The 15,208-nt window shown below is 51.6% G+C and overlaps 1 protein-coding gene across 9 annotated transcripts in view; it reads right to left on the reverse strand.

The window, feature by feature from the left end:
• The window catches only part of NIN (ninein), a 65,556-nt gene that overhangs the window by 35,224 nt on the left and 15,124 nt on the right, over positions 1 to 15,208 (reverse strand). For all 9 annotated transcript variants that reach the window (XR_003558763.2, XM_055716374.1, XM_055716373.1 and 6 more), the window contains exons 4-8: positions 10,075 to 10,244; positions 4,355 to 4,394; positions 2,807 to 2,997; positions 1,459 to 1,605; positions 456 to 623 (exon numbers count right to left, since the gene is read on the reverse strand). Coding sequence is in view for 8 of the 9 variants with exons in the window: in XM_055716374.1 (XP_055572349.1) it covers positions 456 to 623; positions 1,459 to 1,605; positions 2,807 to 2,997; positions 4,355 to 4,394; positions 10,075 to 10,244 (716 nt within the window). In the remaining variant the exon portion in view is untranslated. The remainder of the gene's footprint in view (positions 1 to 455; positions 624 to 1,458; positions 1,606 to 2,806; positions 2,998 to 4,354; positions 4,395 to 10,074; positions 10,245 to 15,208) is intronic.

Genomic DNA, 15,208 nt, shown 5'->3' on the forward strand with positions numbered 1-15,208 from the left:
ATGAGTTTTACTTCAGGTATTCAATTTGCAACCCCCATTACCTTTTTACTCTGCATAATAAGACTAATGACAGCAAGGTTTCAAGTGCTGTCCTCCACCTTAGTGCAAGTAATAATTCAGGTCATCCCAGTGCTAAAAGGTTTGCAGGTGCAGCTATTCAGGCTATTCAGCGAGGTAAAGGAATTAAATTGCTTTCTACAAATATAGGTGACCTCTTCGAGTGTAGCTCAAAGTCACATTACATTTTTATCATTAACTTCTAGCTCTCTGGGATATACCATTTCAATAAAGGAAATTATTGGAGGTGTCCCAGAACAGTTAGACCTGTCAGCACCACTGGAATTTTAAAAGGGGGAAAAAAAAAAATAATTGAGCTACAGTCCAGCATCTCACACTGAGGTAGGGGGTGTGCAGGGGGAAGAAAATAAAAGGGGTGAGATGGAGCAGCTGGTTACCTTCAGGATCTCCTGGCTGTTCTCTATGCCCTCCTGGTGCCAGCAGTCGAGGACACCCTCCACACAGCCATAGCCCATCCCGTCATCCAGGCTGGAGAAGAGGCAGAAGCCGATGGTGCTGGGCATGGCTGAGGGGGTGGTGGTGCGCCTCCCGCTTTCATCAAAGGACTGCCGAGAGAGGGGAGAGGGTGCGATGGGGCACGGGCAGAGCCAGGCATCTGGCCACCCCGCAACGAGAAAGGCTTATAAGTGTAATTTTGCTAACAGTACTCTGGAGATTAAGGATTAAGGTCTGCTTTTCCTCACTGCCAAGCAAATACCCGGCAGGAGTGCCGCTGCTGACCTCACAGCACTGCGGCACGACCAGGCACTTTGGATTTAAAATAAATCCGAGGAACAGTTTCAGAGCTGTCCTCAGTGCTCCAAATGTGTTTTATTTCACTGTCTGTTTTTGGTTTCACATGTTACCTCCCCTAAAAAGACTGTACGGAGCGTATGCACAGGTGCTTTTGCTACACCAGGCAAAGCTTCCAGGCAAAGATAGGCAGTAGATGCAAACACTCGCAAAAAAAGAAAAGAAAAATGTGTCTCCAGCCTCCCCCAGACCACGACTTTCCCCTACAACCAGTTTATACCATTTATTTACTGCACATTGCAGCTTGCAAGAGCCTTCTCCAAGCCACGCCACTTGAAAGAGGAGCCACCTCCCCTTTACCAGGAGGGTGTTTTCTGCTTTATCCCCCACATCCCCAGAAGCAGCCTGCAGCAGCTTCACCTCATCGCTCTTGCTCGGGGGAGGCAGTCACATCCATGGTGCTTCTGTGCTCACCAGGGCATCCCGCAGCAGCTCACTGCCACCACCTCCCACCTCAGTGGGGCAGGGGGACATTCACAGCTGCCCCACCACAGGGACAAATGGGGAGGAAGAGGAGGAGACAGGCTAGGTAGGATTTGCTCAAGACTTGCTCCTGCTTTTACCCCAGGATCCACCTAAGCTTCTCACCTGCATGGAGAGGTGTCGTTTCAGCTGTCTGTACGGAGTAGATGCTGAGGGTGTCAGTGACTTTCCGTTTTTAAGCAAGCCATAGAAGAAGTCCTCTACGCTCATGGTGTCATCTTGCTCCAGGTTATGGAGCACCTCTTCAAGCACCTGCAAGCAGCAGGGGATAGAAATCACATCTGCTATTGTCAAAACCACCACTGTAACAATTTGGCAGAGGAGAAAACAACCTATTCCCAAGGCTCAACAAAAAACCACAACCAAAACCCAAAACCAACCCCCCCAAAAAAACACCAAACCTACAAAAAACAAAGAAAAAAGGCAAAGCAAGAGTGACCTGGTCCACTGCATCGGCCTAACACTAGTACAGCAACCTTCACACAGAAAATTGCAGAACCACATACACTACAAAAACCCTGCCTGTAAAACCATGTAAGCTCCTGGTTGTCTTGGAGCCTCCATTTTGCAAGGCAGCATGAAAAAACCCTCATTTCATCCTGTTCTCTGGACAGGGTGACCTCAGGAATTCACTGCAAGGTAGCAAGCCAGACGCCAAAACCCCAGCAGCTTGAAGCAACCAAGCAAAAAAACTATAGTAAGACACTGCAAGGTTATAAAAAAACCCCTGTTTTATGCTTCAGGGCAGTCTGCTTTCTGAAAAGCAAGACCAACCTTACTAGCACCAGAGATGTTAAGATTAGTTCCTTCCTACTTCTTTGTCTACAGTTTATTTTCTTTGTTTTCTGCCTTAATACCCTGAAAACATTCTTGCTGCAAAGGAATACCTGCTCAAAAACATGTTTTACAAAAGAAATTATTACAAGCCACGTTATTTTACTATGCGAAACAGTCTGATTTTTTCTATAAAACCAAACCCTGAATTGACAAGGATCTTTTTTGCTAAAACAATAATTTTCTCGGAGACTCCTCCTGCAGGACAGGAACAGTGCACAGGCCCTCACAAAGTCAAAAGCTATCATCTATGAATATTTTAACCCGTATTTACTGTCTAGCTAGAAGATTTCTGGGATTAAGGAGGCATGCTTGGAATCTAGGATATTTTTTTAAATTCCAGTTTACTCTGCAATTGCATGAGAAGACACGCACGCTGCAGTGTCAGTAAGGCTGGCAGCTGCCTTTGCTAGAGCAGCCTCCCACGTCTGATGGTTTGACACCAACAACCTTGCTGGAAAGCTGCAAGACGGAGCTGAAAACTGCTTTCCAAGGAGCGACCTGTCAACCAGCACTTGTGCTTTAGGCTTGTGGTCAGCCACAGGACGGACTTTGGGGGAGCCAGGATAAACCCCAGGTGCATGCTCTGGTGCGAGCAGGTCTGTACGTGGCCACTCACCTCCCCAGCTGCTGTTCGGAGCCCATATTGCTCACAAATGGAAACAAGTTTTTTCCTGTTCAGGTGGCCATCTCTGGTGATGCCGAGGTGCTCGCAGACCTCCTGCAGTTTCTCCTCTATCCAGTCCGGGCTGGGCAGCGAGGCACTGGGGGAGGCATTCAGGTCATCTGGGTTCCAGAAGCGCAGCTGCCCTGGAAACAGGGGAAAACTGCTCTGGTTTCTGCCCATCCACTGCCCACGAGAGACCACCAGAAGACCTGGAGGTTTTGTACATCACAGGGGACTCACTACTGCAGTGGGCAGAGCCTCCCTCCTTGCTCATCAGCCCCACAGGACCATTTGCTTTACCTCATCCTGCACAGAGCCCACTTGTAATTTTGGGGTATGGCTACCAGCACCAGCGTGGCTATGGGACCACACCAGAGGGAACAGATCCTGCTCAGCATTCAGTTCATGTGTGCCACCACAGGTAAGGGAACCCTGCACCCAGGCATGACGTGAGCTACAGTCAGGACCACAGCCAGGAGGACCTCCAGGGACATGGATGAGTCTGACAGCCAATGTGGGCTGGCAGCCAGGGAAAGCGCAGTCCTGCCACCTCAGCTGTTGGCACGGATGGAGACAGGACCCCTCCTGTTTTGGGCAGTTATGGAATCAAGGGAGAGGACCGAGCAAGGTGCATCCATATACGCCTTGACCAGGTCAAGAACTCCAGTGGTTGCCTGCCTCCATAAGTGTCACCCGCCAGGTGGAGCTGCCTAAACTCCCATCCCCTTTGAATGTAAACTGTAGGGTATGTTTTGATCTAAGTACTTGCAAACACTCCTTCAGGCGAAGAATAAAAAAAACCAATAACCTTCAGCTGAACACATTTCCTCTACCTCCAGCAAATGCCTGGAATGCAGTCGCACCCAGCTGGAAATGCCTGCAGAGCACTAGACACAAGCCAGAGCATGCTCAGCTGCAAGGCCACCGCCTTGCCCCCGCCACCTCATCCCAGGGCTGGAAAAGTGACTTTTGGAGGAAAAAAAATTGGTCCCTTTAGATAGGGTAGGGGTTAGAGAGCAGCTGAAATATGGAAGAGGTGTTGAAGTGATTAAAAGCTGCATGGCTTTGCGTGCCAGACAGTCACCCCGGGGGTCACCCCGCTCTCCTTTACAGGACAATTAGGAAACATTTAATGACCGGTCCATGCTGACATCTAGTGCCCAGGTGCTCCACTGCAGCCAGCAGCCCTCAGGGCAGGAGCAGGGACCAGGACCAGCCCTGGCTGCTGAGGCCAGGGAGAGCAGGAGCATCTGCAGCAGGACGAAATGAGAGCAGGGAGGGTGAGGCCAAGACTGTGCCCTCCAAGGAGCCCCGCTTTAGCTTTCTCCCCCAGCTTGGGGCTTGCTTGCCCCACGTGCACCTTCCTGAGCTCTGCACCATGCCAGGCTGGGACTGTTCAGCACACCCAGCTAGCCTGAGACCATCTTGGTGTGCTCCTCTGATTCACCTTCGAAGCTGAAAAGAAAATAAGCACACACAAATGCTGCTGTTTGCTCTTACCCTCGGCCTCGTACTCCTCGCTGTCTCTAGTCTTCCAGTGCTGGGGAGAAAACGAAAGGTTCTCAAGTTATTACTATTGTAAGACATCATCCATATGAAAGAGACTCTGCGATCAACATTGAACAGGCTACATAGCTCCAGCAATGCTGCAAGGCTTTCATCTCCCGGCTCCCCACAGGCTGGGCTGGCAGTCCATGGCTCTTTGATGCTGCCTTTTTCTGGCACACAAGGTTCTTCGGTGGGGATAGACCACAGCTGCAGCAAGAAACGCCTAAACCCTGCAAATGACCCACGAGAGGTGACAGATCAGAGTCCAGCAGATTGATGGGGAGGTCGGGAGGAAGAGATTTGCCCTCCAAGCAAACCATGCTGCTTGTCTTAGAGGTATCAGTGGGTGAGATGATGAGAATGCAGGGAAGATCATGGGTTGCATAGAGCCACCACCTAAATTTGGGTTATCCTTTCCTTCCAGCACCCTATTTTCCCATTGCAGAAATGGAAACTACTACCCACAGACCGCATGTGTCTTGCGCGCAGCCAGCCTGCAAGCTGGGACATGAGCAATAGCGCTCCAAGTCTCAAGCATCCCCATTATGGGCAACGCCTGGAAGAAACTCGCGTGGCACACCACCATCCCACAGCCCCTCTGCGGGCAACTGCACATCGGCCACACCAGCTGCAGGGCCCAGGCACCAGCGCACACATGTCCATGGCAAGTAATAAAGCTGCAGTGAGCCCATTTATGTGAGCATGATGGGGCCACCCGCTCCCAGAACATGCATGATCTGGGAAACAAAATGTTTGCTGCTTTATGCTTTCCCTTTCGACAAGGGGCACCCAGCTGCCTGGGGAGCCCAGCAGCCTGCGCTTGGCCAAGCACACTCCAAAACACCTCCACTAACTGCATCTTGAGATCAGGAGGCAGAGCTGTGCTGCCGGCAAGCTCTCCGCTGAGCTAGCTAGAGAAAAACCACAAGCATGCTCTTTGCTGGTCTTAAGCCATCCCGCTTCCTCTGTGGCAATACCACCTCAGGTCAGGTGGCACCAGAGCAGGGCAGAAGTACGTTGTTTAAAGTGATTTCCTCATGTATTACATGCTGTCTTGTCTACACTACCCTTGTACCAGCTGAGGGTATTTACTCACACGTGATGCTCAGCAATATTAACTTCTGGTTTAGCAGCGGTGTTGGCAGATGTTATGTCTCCACCGTTACAAGTGGATACTTCTGCATGCACGTGACTGATGGATTTGAAGCCAAAGTCACCCAGGACGTAAAGAGGCTCTAAATCATCATATAAAAGTTCAGTAAGTCTCATTCAGATTACAGCTAAAAGCCATTAATCTACAACGTTACCATGGAAACTGGATTAGGTCACTGGACTTTTTTTAGCTCTGCTCCCATTTCATCTGCCGGACCAGGCAAGGGCTGTCGGCTGCTGCAGCATCTCAACGTACCCTTCTGCTTTTTGGGAGAGTCACAGGGCAGGAATTGGGGATGGCCTCGGATGAAGCAGGGCTTAACCTTTGCTGGAATTCCCAGGCAGGCTGCAGGCAAAAATCTGGAACGAACATCCAGCAAAGCTGCATGCTCTGGAAAAAGCCAAGAACATATATAACACTGCACCAGAAAGATGCAGATTTTGGCCCAAACAAGTGCTGCCCTGCTAGCACCACCACCGAGGTGTTCATGCGGCAGATTTCTAGTTTGCCTGATAAACCATCTGGGTAAGCCCGCAAAAAGCAGGAGCTGAGGCAACAGGTATCGTCAAATTGCCATCTGCAAAGGCAGAAAACAACCTGTGTTGCCCCAAATGCATGAGCTGATACCAGCCCAGCCCCAAGTGTCTGTACATCTGCAGTGGCCAACTTTGTGCCGAGAGATGTCTTCGGGTGCCAGACAGGGCTACCACCCTGCGACCACTCGTCCTTGGAGGGTGGATGCTGAGGGAATCTGAGCAGCGATGCTCAGAAGAGGGATCCACTCTGTGTCCAAGTCTTTTTGCACAAGCAATGTATATATTTTTTTATATAGAATCAGATCGAAACCATTTAGCACCAAACCCTCTCAACTTCAAGCCTTGCCTCAAAACCAAGAACCCCAAACTGCAGCACATGGTAACTCCACAAACACCAGCAAGCTGAAGAGGCTGAATATAGCCCAGGGTGGGTGGGCTGGTAACCCACCAACAGCAACCCCGGGGAGCTCGTGTGACCTCCCTCCCCGTGCCGGGGCCCTGCTGCGGAGGGCTCGGGGTCCCTTTGTGCAGTGGGGGCTTGGGGTCGGCCACCGCCGGTGGGAGGACAAAGGGGGGCCAGGGTGGGCGTGGAGGGTCGGTGCATCCCAGTGTCAGGCACGGCATTGTTTCCCTGGCCCCAGTGGTGCTACAGCTGGATGCGGGTCACACACTTATCGGCGGGCTGCGGGCGGGAGCGGAGATCCCAGGAATGTGTTATTATTTGGGCAGGCGCGTGCTTGGCCAGGCTGAGGAGCAGATGGCCAGGGCTTTCAATGCTCGCCGCCCTCCAACTCAGGTCCCGGTGAGCATCTGCAGCCTGTGCTGTTTGCTTGCAGTGGCCTCTCCCCATAATAAGGCAGCAACCTCTCCCCCCCTGCCATCTGCTTCAGCAAGACAGACCTTTGTTCTCCACCAGAATATATTGCTAATTAAAATGACGATCAGGAGTACACGCTGAGCCTGTTAGGCTTCGCACGCGGCAAGGTGAGCCTTTGCACCAATGCTGATGGCCCCCATTTTTCCCCTCCCTGCATGCTGGCCCCGAAATCAGTCCCCTGGTCTGAGCAGCCAGAGCAGAGCCCACTGAACAACGGCGAATCTCCACACCCCACTTTGCCAGTTGCCTTCAGCTGCAAAGCACCAGAGTCCCATCAATAATACACTTTTGCAGGGAGCAAGTGCTGAGCTGTTATCCGCACATCCTGGCTTCAGAGGACAGCTGCACTTTGGGAGTCTCACATTTGTGCCTCGAGGACCTGAAGACAAGGAGTTTCAGCCTGACTGCCCCAGGTTTTGCTCTGAGAGGCCATGTCACACTGGCAAACCCCTCTATGCAGAAGCAAACACATAGATGTCCGGGGAGCGAGTGGCTTTGGTGGGACAGAGCTGGGATGTGACAGCAGTTTCTACAGCCTGCAAGTAGGAGGGACCTTCCCCCGTGCAGAGCCACCAGCTGGGAAAGGGGAGATGACAGATACCCTGCACTGAGGTTTGGAAGTCAGTGTGGCCTTAAGACTGGCCACACCTGGCTGTGTCCCCAGGGGTGCGCTGCTGGGAACCCATGAGCTACCCTACCACCAGCCTGGGGTTGGTACCCCATGGCCACCAAACCTGCTCCCCATCCCAACCCTGCACCACCAGCACTGAGCAGATCATCATCAGGTGTAACACAAGGCAAAAAGGAAATGAAAGCAAGGTCACAGTGCTTCCCAAGGCCACCAAGATCCATCACCTGTATTCAAAGTTTAGGACAAAAGCTCAAGCGGTAGCTGGGGTGCGATATGCCCAGCTTAAACCACCACAAACTTTCACATTGCGTTTCTAGGTGCTTTCATGGTCTGTTAGCATCACATCCATAAAGCTGCCAGAACCACTCATTTCTCATCACCCATTAGCCTTGTAGCATCCGTGGGGACAAATTCATGTGGGTTGGAGGGAACCTTGGGATCCCTATACCACCCTCTGCTCACAGCAGGGTCAACACTGAATTCGGACCCACCTGCTCAGGACTTTGTCCAGTGGCACTTTGAAAGCCACTGGGGATGGAGGTCAACGGAGACTCTCTGGGCAGCTGATCCCACGCACAGACCAGCCCTCCGTAAACATGAGGAGAGGGTAGAGACGAGAAGGGGAAGGAAGCCTCTCAGACAGAGCCTGAGACCTTTTAATTGGCACCGGTTGAAAGAAAACACCAATTAAGCCACACTGCCCCAGTTCTCAGGCCAGCAAAACACCCTGGGCTGGAGGCAGGCTTGCCAAGCACAGGCAGCAGCATGTTTATACACACAACAGGAGAAAACTGGGCAAAGGCTGTTAGTTGTGCCGAGCCACAAGTCGTCAATGCATCAGGAGTCTCCAGCACTGCCCAGCCTTTCAGCCCTGGGACCCCCCCCAAGATACATTCAAGCAACTAATTTCTATGCACACCAAGATAATCTCTTAGACACAAGACAGTAATGTTGATGAAGTTGGAAGGTGGGGATTTTACAAGTTTAGCCTCGTTTTTCCTTACACTGCAAGAGAATTAACCATCCCATCCGCCCCAAAAAGGTGCAACAAGGGGTTCCCACCAGGAGATTGATTCAGCCAACTGTGAGCACAGCATGGTTATGTACCAGTTGAATTAATTGACTGACCTTGTTAATAGACTACCTTTTTACACCTCCTTGACAGCTAAAACAAAGGAGTAAGATTAGAGCAGCCTCTTTCACCAAGGGCATTGCTTCCCTGGGGGTTGTGGGCAGATTAACATTGATTTCAAGGTCAGGGCAGCCCATGTGGCCAGCACCAGGAGATGGATGAGCAACCCCATGGCAGTGAGCAAAGGTTACTGAGAACAGTGCAAAGAAGCTGGTTCTGGTGGAAAGGTTTTTTTCGAGGTTTGTTTTTCTATTTTATTTTTAAGCTCAGCTTCATAGAAATAACACTGGGAACCTGGAACCCTTGGTTCTCCATGCAGGGTTCAGTATCCTCCTGCACATCCCCCCCTCCCCCTGGCATCTCTAGGAAAGCACAAGTGAAGCCAGGAGACAGAGGAGGGGGAGAAAGCACCAGCGTTTCTCCTTCCCACTGGAAAACTCCCACTGCGTGCTCCTGAACATACAACAGTGAATCAACAATACTTGGCAAACTGGGGCAGACTGGAACGAGCCCAGCTCCGGGAAACACTGCTGTGGCCGTATGCTAACACACACCACCAAACCCAACTACTCTCCACCTTTTGCTTTTCTGTTCTGGAGAAGCCAGAGGAGATTCTGGAGTTGAAAGCACCAGCACAAAGAGAGCCACAAATTTTGATCACAAAAGTGGGGGGAAAGGAAATACCTGGATTTTTGAGCAAGCGTACGTACAAGCATACATGGGGCATGGGGGATGCCAAGAGCTGCGCAGCTCCCAGGGCTGCTGGCCTTTTGCTTTGGTGCAGAGGCATGCAAGGCTTTTGCTGGGAACATAAAAAGCATAAGACCAAAAGGAGAAGTCGGTGGCTCTGGATTTAGGGCACCGTCTTGAGGCAGCCGCCTGCTGCAGAGCTCTGCTGCTCACCACCCCTCTTTCCCCATCCCCTCAGCGAGAGTGTGCCGGAGCCAAAGCCGAGATTTTGCAGATGAGCTAATAGATGAGGACGTGCTCCTTCTGCTTGCTTAGCTCCCAGCCCACACTTCGTTAGCCATGGAGGCAGCATTACAGCCCTCACTTAATTGCTGGCCGGCACTGCAGCCAGGAGCGCAGAACCGGCACCCACTGCCATGAGCTCGGTGCGCCCCCCGCTTCCCATGGCAGCATGCCTGCAGCCAGGAATTTGGGGCTGCAACAAGGCAAGTGCCACCTGGCACAGCTGATCCCTGGGGACAGGCAAGGAGAGCAGCCATTGCTTTTGCTGGCAAAGGCCCCAAGGATGTCCAACCCACCTTAGGATGGTGTGGGGAACAGTGATGTTGGGGGGGCAACAAGCCCACCCCAGCACCCGGCCCCTTGCTGCTCACCTCCTCGCAGGCGCTGGAGGCGATGTGTGGGGGACATGCTTCCTCGCTTAGCGGCTCGATGACTGTCACCTCGGTAAAGTCCTCCACCGACTCCTGGAACTCCGGCAGGGACCGCCGGCCGTAGCGTTTGCCGCCTTTGATGTACTTGGGCTGCGCTTCTGGGGAAGAGTCTGTGAAGTTCAAGAACAAAGCACACAGTGACATAAGTTTTGCAGATCTGGCTCCTGGGTTGCAGGGCTGGCTCGGTCACAGCCTTTCCAGCACCGAATTGCCACCACCATTCCCCCCGGGCAGGCACCAGTGGCTGCCTCTTCCCAGGACCACTGCCCTCACTGTGGCATTAGGCCTGATGGAATGGAACTGGTCCTGCTCCAAAAAATAATATCAGGGCTCCATTTTCCTCACCCCTCCTCAATTCCCAGATCAAGTTTGCTCCATTAACAAGCTAGAGGGAAAAAAAATCCTCAACCTTGCAAACAGCCTCAGACAGAAAGTCCATTAGGTCTCTCCTCTTTGCACTAATCTTCATTACCAACGATGGGCAGGTTTAATTAGGGACAGCGTTGCACTTAAGTAGCTCAAGTCTCCAGATTACGCAGACACCTGGGTGACTGCCGCTGCTTTCGGTGGATTTAAATCACAGCTTGATGAAAAGCGTGAAAACTACCAGGCAAGTGGAAAAAAATTGGGCAAGTTTGGAGGCTAATATCTCCCGGGGGCTGACACAAGCAGCTGATCTGGACGACGGTGGGGCAGTTCCCAGTTTGTGCTGCACAACTAATGCCAACTGCAAGATCTAAATAACCCTTTGGAGTTGTCATCTAATTACAGGGGGCTCCGGTTGCATTCCCCGGCTCCAGCTTCCTGCAGCAAGCTCCTGCCTTCGGGGACTGAATTATCCAGGAGCACTTACAGACAGGGATAAAAAAAAAATAAAAAAGAAAAAAGCACATTTTGGGCTATTTTCAGTGAGAATCATCTGACATCTGGAGCAGGGGGCAAATTAAACAGAGGACCAAATTAGCCAGGGATTCAATTAGGGAAAGGCTCTCCACCACGCTTTGTTTCAGTGTTTGCTAACCTTACCATTGAAAACCCCCAGGACTTGATCATCTTTATTTTCCGCCACTTGCAGCATGCCGAGGCGGTGGCAAAAGCAGCAGCTTTTTAAAATTTTATTTGCAGAACGCTCTGGTACAAAAAATAAATGCAGGAGTGCAATACTAATAAGGCGCAAGGAAGCTGTTCAATCATTGACAAATGGTACACGGAAAGCAGCGGGTCTCTAAACCCCCCTGCCCAAATGCCTCCTTGGATAATATTCCTTTAGATATGGAAGAAGGCTTCAAGCTTGTTAGAGGAAAAATATTCTGCAACTTAGCTATGCAATGAATTATAAAATACACAGGACTAGGAGTCCTTTGATTCCTCCAGCCTTGCACTCCATCCATCCATATTGCAGCTCTAGGGAACAAACCCGGCGCCTGTGTTTGAACAAGGCCATTTTAACAAGATTTGCTGCAGCTGGGACTCCCACATGAAAGTTGTGTGATGAAGTGCGCCGATAGAAAAATCACAATGAGACAGGCTGATTAAGTAAGAGCCTGAGAACAAAAGCAAACCTTATCACTCCTATTAAAGCCTGCCCGGTGGTGAACAATCTCCGTCGAGCAGCTCTCTCTGAAATGCTAATATTTGTGGCTACTCATTCACCCATTTATTTTCTCTCTGCGACCCCCCCCCCCCACACACACACACACACTTGCAGAAGAAAGCTGGGGGGGCTTTGTGGCTTTTTTCTTTTTTATGCTAGCTTTTTTTTTTTAGAAATATTTTTTTCCTCCTCCAAGACAGACACACACCTCCATGCCCATCTGCCTTCGGAAAGATGGGGGCGGGGGGGGAGGGGGGGTGGGAAGGAAGCCATAATTTAGCAATAATGAAGTTATGGCTGAATTTCCTTCTGGATTTCCCAATGCTCAGAGGAGTCCTGTTCCCAACCCCCACCCCTACAGCGAGTCTAACAACTGCTGCAGCTGAAAATCCAGCTGTATACGGGAACACGTATGTGCCCTCACTGTGCCACCCTGCAAGCGCTTTAAGGGCAAGCGGGAAACAGGAGCGTCTCTCTCTGTGTTTTAGGCATCTCGAGGCTGACAGCCGATTTCTCACTCTCCTCTTTGCTCTGTGCACCTGCCTGCTTGTTTCTCCCTTGAGTTAAAAAACTGTGAAGCCTGAGAACACCCCTGGGAGGGAAAGGTGACCCTCCACAGTTTGACAAGAGCAGAACGTTTGGCTCCTGCCTTGCAAAGCTCTGACTCTGAAACTGGCTGTGCCCAAGCCCAGCTACCTAGGGCATCCCAGCTCAGGCACCCCAAAATCCCATTTCCAGAGCCAGGGTGCTTTTGTTAACACTGGGTTACAGCTCTTCCCCTGCAATCCCCCCGCCATGCACCTTCACAGCACTGGCCATGGGATGCACAGCGCAGAACAAAGCCCTCACATTACAGGACCACAGGGGCCACACCAGCATAAGGGACCGCATCCTGCAGCCCCATCCCTGGGAGCAGGGAGCTGTGTCCTTTGCAGAAAGCACCATGTACCACCATCTCCAGAGCAGGTGTGCATGGATACCCCCCTCTAAGCCCCTCCACCCTCCTGCCTTCCCAACCCAACCCCCCAGCCAAGCAGCTGGTGCCCTTGACGCTCCCACCACCCCAGTACTCAGAGACAGCTGAGCGCGCACACACCAGCAAAAAGCAGCAACCCATGCTCCCCAAATGCAGAAAATTCACTGATGAGCTGAACAGAGTTTCTCATTTCCAGCCAAAACTGCTGAGGAAGGATGGAAAGAGCTGCTCAACCCACACGTGCTTTCAAAGGCACATGAGGAAACAGGAGGAAGATATCAAAAAAAAAATTAAAAAATGAAAGCTTTCAGTGAAGTAGGTACCCATGAGATAGCCTTGTGTGCTATTTATCCCAAACCCTGTACAGTATACCCTGTACTGAACACTGAGGGGAGGCTGCTCTTGCTCGCGCCTGACCTCTGGTACTCGCTTCTGCAACCAGCTACAAGGCGAGATGCTGCTCGTCATAGACCCTTGCTATTGTGAGCCTGACAAGCCGCCAAGAAAGGGAAAAATAATAAAAAAAAAAAAGGTTGAACCCTCCCTGCTTCCTACAGCCCGCAGCAACACACAGGCTTAGCAAAACACACACTCCAGTGCTGGTGCCTAATTAGACACTGGGGTCTGATCCGCCCCCCTGAACTGCCCCTATGCTGGGGGCAAGAGCCAGAGCTGCCAAGACAGCAAAGCTCTCACGTTCCTGTCCTGCTGCTTGTGGGGGCTGTGCCCCCCCCAAAAGTGTCCCCTGAAAAAAAAAAAAAAAACCAGAACCCAAAATGTGCATTTCACAAGAAACCCCCCTCCCCGATATAAGCGCTGCAGACAGAAGCCATCAATTCCCCGGCTTGCCCTGATCCATCTCGGCAGTTAAATGTCTCCACGGTTAGAGATTTACACTTGATTTTCTGCTTTTCTGCACTAGATAAGTAATTTCAAAATCCTGCTCTGCCCTGAGACACTGGGGGGGGGGGGGGGGGGGCTCCCCTTGATGGCAAGCGGCATTTTCCTGGGCCCAGCATCAAAGCCATTGAGCACAGACAAAAGAGGTTTTAGAGAAGACCCTCGCCCCGCAGACCTGTCGTTTAGAGGCAAAATTAATTTCTTTGCTGCTTAAGATTTGGAAGGGAGAGATGCTCCTTGCAGCAGCAGGCAGCCAACTGCTGGGCAAAGCGCATCGCAACTAGGATCTGCTAAATCCTAATCCCTCGGGACACCAGGTACTGCTGAGCTCCTCCCAGTCCCCATTTCACACTTCAGGCTCAGCAGCAGAGGTGGAGAGGATCAGTGGCTGGGTCACCACAGCCCCAAAATCAATGCATTTTGGCCCAGAGGCATCGCCTGTGCCTAAACCAGCCCTGTCTGGACAGGGACGCTGGTTTTATACCTGTGCCCACCCAGGCGGGCTTGTGGGGCGGGAGCCTGACCTTAGCCACGTGAGCAATGCTTCCCCCATGGGAACCTTTGTCCCCAAGGGCATCATCCCCACCAGCTCCTCTTTGGGAGGGCAGTTCTGTTATCTCCATGTGCTGGGAAAGAAAATAAAAAACCCAACAGCCCCTTGTGACTGCAGGGAGGATGGCGTCAAACTGCTCTTTAATTTATCCTGGGTGTTCCCATAATCCTGCGCTCCACCCCAGTAATCCCTCCCTAACCAGGATTCCAACTCAGAGCTGACTATTTGCCATAACGGGGAGGAAAAAAGCCTGATTTCTACCTTCCCACCCCCCAATCACCCACAGTAATGATTATTTTTTTCTTCCCCCTCTGCCTTAAATCTATTTTATTATCCCCAGACCAGTGCTCTGTCAGGGCTGGCTTTCACCTGCCCTGTGGTTTTGTCTTTCATACCCCCTTTTTTAAAAATATATATATATAACATATATATGTAGGGGTTTTATTATTACCCTCTCACTGCTATTGACCCATGGACAAAGAGCATTGGCAGCAGCACCCCCAGCCTGGGTTCCAGGGGGCTCACTCAGCCCCCGGCCCTGCAGCAGCATCTCTCCAGAGCACCAAACCCCGGTGATTTGGGCTGCAATTTATCCACAGGCACCACCTTTGTCAGGCAGCTCTGCAAAGGCTGACAGGTCTCCCCAGCTTTGCAGGAGCTAAAATAACCACTAAAACTAGCACTATTTTCTGCTTTTCCCAGTGTGTCCCCATTCCTCACCCAGCAATGCCACTGCCCAGCAGAGCTAGGGGTTGCCCAGCCAGCTGATGCTCTGGTTTGCAGCTGGGTCTGTGTCCCCACACCACCATCCTCGGGGGGACACTGCTGCCAACAGCAGCGCTGGGAACTCTGCCTGCCTTGGTTTGCAGGGCTGCTTCCCAGGCAAAGTGCCCACAGCATGCCAGGACCATCCGCCCTGCCAGTCTTCACTTCGGAAAGGGAATTCAGCTGCTTTGCCAAGAAAAAATAATGAATGTATCAGCTGCTCTCTGCAAGCCTGAGTGCCTCTCCCACCTGCTGCTTCCTCCCCAAACCGGGAAACCCCATCAGT

Source organism: Falco cherrug, chromosome 7 (assembly GCF_023634085.1).
Source record: "Falco cherrug isolate bFalChe1 chromosome 7, bFalChe1.pri, whole genome shotgun sequence".
Taxonomy (NCBI): domain Eukaryota; kingdom Metazoa; phylum Chordata; class Aves; order Falconiformes; family Falconidae; genus Falco; species Falco cherrug.